This window comes from Pungitius pungitius, chromosome 16, assembly GCF_949316345.1.
Source record: "Pungitius pungitius chromosome 16, fPunPun2.1, whole genome shotgun sequence".
Classification (NCBI taxonomy): Eukaryota; Metazoa; Chordata; class Actinopteri; order Perciformes; family Gasterosteidae; genus Pungitius; species Pungitius pungitius.
The window spans coordinates 597,411-604,500 of NC_084915.1; the positions used below are offsets into that span (position 1 = coordinate 597,411).

At 43.2% G+C, this 7,090-nt stretch overlaps 1 protein-coding gene across 1 annotated transcript; it reads left to right on the plus strand.

Annotated features, from left to right (window-relative positions):
* Positions 1–367: 367 nt before the first annotated feature.
* On the plus strand, positions 368–5,906 carry LOC119215439 (vacuolar protein sorting-associated protein 26B-like). Its single transcript, XM_037467617.2, has 6 exons — positions 368–755; positions 1,975–2,131; positions 2,728–2,892; positions 2,985–3,160; positions 3,248–3,390; positions 5,676–5,906. Exons 1-6 carry the CDS (start codon positions 533–535, stop codon positions 5,811–5,813), a joined length of 1,002 nt encoding a protein of 333 aa, XP_037323514.1. The 5' UTR covers positions 368–532; the 3' UTR covers positions 5,814–5,906.
* Positions 5,907–7,090: the final 1,184 nt, after the last annotated feature.

Here is a 7,090-nt window from a genome sequence, read left to right on the forward strand (position 1 = left end):
TATGGAAATGTTAAAATACTAAACAATGGCATAAAATATTAGGAATGCAAAAACGGTAGAGTAACTAAGTAAGGTTAATCCGCCTCGTGTTGTTGTTGAACTGCGCCGCCCAGCGGAGCCATGCTGCCATCACAGAACGGTCCTTCACTTCAGAGGGAGAGCCCGAGATTCTTCCGCCTGCTGCTACTGCGCCATAAATGTGCAGACATATTTTAGGAAAAGTTAGCAGTAAGTTAAAAGGCTCTATTCAACAATTAAGTAGTTGCATACTATAACGCCGATACTATAGTTTGTATCAAACGTAATAACAAAAGAAAAAAAACGTTTGACAAATACAGCCGGTCTTCACGTGACTGCCCGCGCATGCGCACTCCATCGGTTGTAACTCTGTATTTTCAATAATCTAAGAAGCGGTTTAAGCGCTGGAGGTCTCACAGCCTAACGAGAAGAAACTCTTGATCGCACCGTTTTACAGAACCAGGAGGGGGTGTTTCTCAGGAAGAGCCATTGAGAGCTCGACTGAACCGCAGCGATGAGCTTCTTCGGTTTTGGTCAAAGTGCGGACATCGACATAGTTCTGAATGACGCCGAAACGAGAAAGAAAGCGGAGCATAAAAGCGAGGACGGCAGGAAGGACAAGTATTTTCTCTTCTACGACGGGGAGACGGTGTCGGGGAAAGTCAACGTGACGCTCAAGTACCCGGGGAAGAGGTTCGAGCACGGCGGCCTCAAGGTGGAGTTTATCGGGCAGATAGGTGAGAGAAGGAGAGGAGCTGTTGGGCAGCTAACGTTAGCCGCTTAAACAGACGCGTACTTTATTCAATGTTTGTGAAACGAACAGCGCGTGAACCGCGTCTACGTCACACGGCCCATGCACGTAACAAGTGTTTGAGAAGTGCCAGGTCTCGTGACAGATGTGAGTGCAAGCGAATGTCAGCTGACACATCGGCCATTGGCTGGAATGTTGACCTTTGAACCTTGTATATTTATGTAGTTAAAACACGCCCCGTTAGATTTCTCACAATAGTTACTCGTTTACGACGAATTCACTTCTTTTTTTTCAAATACTGGCTACTTCTTCCCCTTCTATCCAATAAAATGTGTATATGTATTCCTCCATTATCTTAATCGGACAACTATGGCTACTTTGCAGGTTAATCTTTTAGCGACAAAGCATGTTCTTATTTCATAAAAAGTATAAAGTCTGGATTAAACTCCACCATAAAAACCTGCTGAAACATAGGTCACAGGTCACCCTGTTATAGCGGTAGTGGAAACCTAGGTGTTCTATTGTGTACTATTCAGCCTCTTAATGAGTACTACTACTTTAGTCTGGCTACATAAAGTACATTTTGATAGTGATAATGCTGTTGCCTTTTTTAAGTCCAGTCTTGGTGTTTAAAGTATGACAATAAAAAAACACACACACACATCTGAAGTCGGCTACTAATTGCACAAAGGTCATTCTGTGTAAAGCTGGCCTTGGGGACCACTAGGAAAAAAGGAAACCGCCCCTCATTCAGTCCATGTGCAGCTTGTTTTCCTTGGTACACTACAGTTCAGTTGAAGTTATTTTGTAATTTATTAGAATGCAGTGTGCCAAGTTAAGCTGAGTAAGCAGCAGCAGTCGGGAGTTCCTCTTTGACTATCCGCACTCTCCGAGCATAAATGCATATTGACATTTTTATCAGTGACGCAAGCCCTCATAGTCAAGAAGAAGCAGAAGTGCTTTGGATCACAAGTTGAAGGGCAAAATTGTAGTTTATATGGTGGATACCAAGTTTAAAACTGCAATTGATAAACTTTGATTCCCAGTCAATAGTACATAATTATTTCAGGTTAAACAGTTTGAACGGAATCGTATGCAAAAATACTTTTTTCCTTTCATCATCTCAAAGCGTTTGATCACAGATTAAAAAGCTTGTGTGAATTGCTGATAACATTGTCTGAATGCCGTTAACGTGTCTCTTCCAGAGCTGTACTACGACCGAGGGAACCACCACGAGTTTGTGTCTCTCGTGAAGGACTTGGCTCGGCCGGGGGAGCTCACACAGTCCCAAACGTTTGATTTTGAGTTCACGCACGTGGAGAAACCCTACGAGTCTTACACCGGCCAGAACGTCAAACTACGGTGAGCTTTGCCCTGTCACCGTAGTTTCTAACAGTCAAATGTGAAGCAGTACTAAAGGATTCGTTGAAAACTATCCAATGCAGTGAGTTATTTAGTTTACTGAGATTGGGAATAAAACATTATTTTTCTACTCTATCTAAATGTTGTTATCTTTTTGAAGTCACTGAGAATTACTAGTTTATATACTACTGTATATGTATATGTAAACTGTTGCCACTGAATAAGCTCGGCTAATAAATTCCCCAAAAGTTGGAGTAGTCCTCTAATGTGATTAGCCAGCGGACACGCTGAGTGGGACGTGTCCTTTAACGTGTACACCACTGTAAAGGAAAACAGCTGGTTTGTAGCAACATGGCTAACATGAGCAATCAGGCATTAGTGGCTAGCAAAGAAATAAATACTAATATTTTAAGATAATGAGATACTATGCGTCAGATAATGACTAAAGTTTGACTTAAGAAATTAAACAGTCAGTTTTCGAAGTATTGGGGGAAATGTTTGCCACTGATGGCATAGAGAGGTTTGGCTTTACTGACGAGGTCTTTTTGCAGCATTGTCCTCTTGTTTCATCGCCATGTGGCCTTCTCATCTTGCAGCTACTTCCTGAGGGCCACTGTCGGCCGGAGGCTGAATGACATCAGCAAGGAGCTTGACATCGTGGTGCACACGCTCAGCACCTACCCGGAGCTCAACTCCTCCATCAAAATGGAAGTGGGGATTGAGGACTGTCTGCACATAGAGTTTGAGTACAATAAATCCAAGTACGAATGAGTTTCTTGGTGCCACCTCTCCATTCCACTGAGTGTGTTGTGTGTGTCTTCGTTTGACCAATGGTGCTGTTTTTGTGGCGCAGGTATCACCTCAAAGACGTGATCGTCGGGAAGATTTACTTCCTTTTGGTGAGGATCAAGATCAGACACATGGAGATCGACATCATCAAGCGGGAGACAACCGGCACGGGGCCCAACGTGTACCACGAGAACGACACCATGGCGAAGTACGAGATCATGGACGGCGCGCCGGTCAGAGGTAACAACGAGGCCCCGGTGGGTTGTGACCTGTGCCTCTGCTGCGAGTCTAATTGTCCCACAATGCCTCGGTCTCCTTGTGCCGCAGGAGAGTCCATCCCCATCCGGCTGTTTCTAGCAGGTTACGAGATGACGCCCACCATGAGGGACATCAACAAGAAGTTCTCGGTGCGCTACTACCTCAACCTGGTCCTCATCGATGAGGAGGAGAGGCGCTATTTCAAACAGCAGGTGGGGGTGCTGCGCTAACGGCTACGTGTTGGCCTGGAGCTAATCGGTGTGTGGTCACACGAGGGTCGGCTCTGGTCCTGCTGTTGTTCTGCTTTCTAGGACTTTAGTCTTTCACTGATATTATTCATCTGGGGAGGAAAAGATAAATGCATTACAAGCTGTTGCTGAATTGAAATAAATTGGCATTTAGGAGGCATAAGGATTTAACAAAATCCACATTAAATTGTGGGAAATGTAGGATCAGTTCTGTTTTTTTCTTTATCATCCCTGACCGTACAGAGTGAATTGCTGAAGTATACGTTTTATCTGTTGAATATAAAACTGTTGGTGCTTCAATTTGTTTAAAAAAAAAAGAAAATAGACATTCAGTACAGCTCTAGTAACCAATATTTGACGCCTTGCTACCTTTCTCGGGTTGACCTGAATGTAAAATAATGTTTTTGAGTTTTGGACCGTTAACTGGAAAAAACAACGATTTATATTGGGCTGTGACATATTGTGATGAATTAAATTGTCACATTGTTTCAGTATTTAGAAAACTAACTATATTGATGATGAAAATAATATTTAGTTCCACTAGTAATGCTCAAGCTGTATTCAGTGGTTATATTTCAGAACACCACAATACAGTACTGTGTATAAAATACACTCACTGGCCACTTTATTAGGTACCCCATGCTAGTAACGGGTTGGACCCCCTTTTGCCTTCAGAACTGCCTCAATTCTTCGTGGCATAGATTCAACAAGGTGCTGGAAGCATTCCTCAGGGAGTTCGGTCCATATTGACATGATGGCATCGCAGATTTGTCGGCTGCACATCCATGATGCGAATCTCCCGTTCCACCACATCCCAAAGATGCTCTATTGGATTGAGATCTGGTGATTGTGGAGGCCATTTGAGTACAGCGAACTCATTGTCATGTTCAAGAAACCAGTCTGAGATGATTCCAGCTTTATGACATGGCGCTTTATCCTGCTGAAAGTAGCCATCAGAAGTTGGGTACATAAAGGGATGGACATGGTCAGCAACAATACTCAGGTAGGCTGTGGCGTTGCAACGATGCTCAATTGGTACCAAGGGGCCCAAAGAGTGCCAAGAAAATATTCCCCACGCCATGACACCACCACCACCAGCCTGAACCGTTGATACAAGGCAGGATGGATCCATGCTTTCATGTTGTAGACGCCAAATTCTGACCCTACCATCCGAATGTCGCAGCAGAAATCGAGACTCATCAGACCAGGCAACGTTTTTCCAATCTTCTATTGTCCAATTTCGATGAGCTTGTGCAAATTGTAGCCTCAGTTTCCTGTTCTTAGCTGAAAGGAGTGGCACCCGGTGTGGTCTTCTGCTGCTGTAGCCCATCTGCCTCAAAGTTCGACGTACTGTGCGTTCAGAGATGCTCTTATGCCCACCTTGGTTGTAACGGGTGGTTATTTGAGTCACTGTTGCCCTTCTATCAGCTCGAACCAGTCTGGCCATTCTCCTCTGACCTCTGGCATCAACAAGGCATTTCCACCCACAGAACTGCCGCTCACTGGATGTTTTTTCTTTTTCGGACCATTCTCTGTAAACCCTAGAGATGGTTGTGTGTGAAAATCCCAGTAGATTAGCAGTTTCTGAAATACTCAGACCAGCCCTTCTGGCACCAACAATCATGCCACGTTCAAAGTCACTCAAATCACCTTTCTTCCCCATACTGATGCTCGGTTTGAACTGCAGGAGATTGTCTTGACAATGTCTACATGCCTAAATGCACTGAGTTGCCGCCATGTGATTGGCTGCTTAGAAATTAAGTGTTAACGAGCAGTTGGACAGGTGTACCTAATAAAGTGGCCGGTGAGTGTATAACTTACTACGGCGTTTGTATCTAAAAGATGTCCAACGCTTTCCATGAGAAATTGATCCCTGGAACCATACTCAATATAAGCAGTTTTCACTATAATAAAATATTGTAGTAATTTGATATTATAGAACTGTTGATTGAAAGAAAAATGAGTCCCAATTTGTACACATTGGTGAGTGTCAGCATCTTTTTTTGGTGGGTTTAAAGATTGATTTCTTCTTGAGAATGGATTGATGCCTGAAACAAGCTCTTTGATTGGACATCCAGTGTTGGTGTTTCATTGCTTGTTTAGAGGCTGTAACACTCGTTATATACCAGGGCATTTTTAGGAATTGGAAAAGGAAATACCAAAGTTTCTCTATAATGTATTACAAGGTTAGAGTCCATGGCCCCCTCCTCCATGTTGTATATCATTTGTTTCATGTGGTGGGGTTGCAGGAGATCACCCTGTGGAGGAAAGGCGACATCGTGAGGAAGAGTATGTCTCACCAGGCCATCATCGCCTCCCAGCGCTTTGAAGGCTCCTCCAATCCGGAGAAGAACCACACCCAGAGCAACGAAGAGGACGACAGCTAAAGCCCATTTTGTATGTGTGTGTGTGTGTGTGTGTGTGCGTGGCAAGGGAGCCAACAGTCTGACTCAAACTGTAGTTGGAAGTAATTGTGTTTGTTTCAACCACCTTGAATTACAAGCTGGATGGAGTTTACCACATCAAGATTGCAAACTGCACATGATTTTCTTGAAAGTGCTCGATTCAACTTGAATGACTTTTCTTCAGTAGGGTAAACTCCACCCAATATATGCACTTAAATATAATGTACAAATACTGTACATCCAATAGCTTGTTTGTGTGGCTGAGAATTTGAATTGACAGTACGAGAGCCCTGTTTGTAATAATCTTGTCGTTCTGACTCCTCCCGCAGCTGGAACAAAGTTTGAGAATAGAACTTACACAACACATTTCCAGTAGACTGTGACATTCATTTGTTTAACATCCTCTTTGCATTTGCTTTAAACTCTACAAAGATTTGGTATAGGAAAAAAAAGACGAGTAAACCTTATGTGTAAAAACGTATTTGTACAAGACAGGGCTAAGATATTTTCATACATTCCAAGACTCATGTCTACAATATTTGTTATGATGCAGTCCGGCGTGTTTGGCACGTTGGATGCACCAGTGGGTCGGGGGCTCGTGCTGCTGCTGATACCAACGTTCTCTTCCATCACTTCACCGGCTCCCACTGTTCACAGCTCTGCTTTTGAAGCTGCACCATCCATCTCATTTAGCGGTTTGTTATTTTTGAATTGGACTCATTTTGCATCCAAAATGGACAGTATTGCAGAGGCAACATAGGTGCTCGCGAGTGCTGCTTTTTGAAGGGCAAGCTCACCCCAAAAATCAAAGATATATATTTTTCTTATCTTGTAGTGCTATTATTCATTGATAAATATATCAATCTAGATTGTTGTTGACACACTGTTTAGGATCAGGTGTATTATCTTGATTATACGTTTTGAATGTTTGGTTTTGGTGGCCATATAGTAAGATTATATTGGAGAGAACATCTCTATAACCAATGTCTCCAACACAGTGACTCCCACCAAAGCGATCTAGATGAATGAATAGATCTAGAAGTATGCAGTATGTATCTTTGATGGTGAACTGTCCCCGTGCTGATGCTGTTTGGATAGTTTGCTTTGTGCCTAAAGGTTAGTTGCCAAAATGTTTCAGTGGAATTCTTGAGAAGAGTTCTGCATAGTGGTCTGCTGGCCTCCTGGATGAGCCTTTGCTTTGCAGCTTCTCAGAAACTTAAGCTGTGTGTCCGTGTTCAAGTTGTATGCTTATGGCGGCA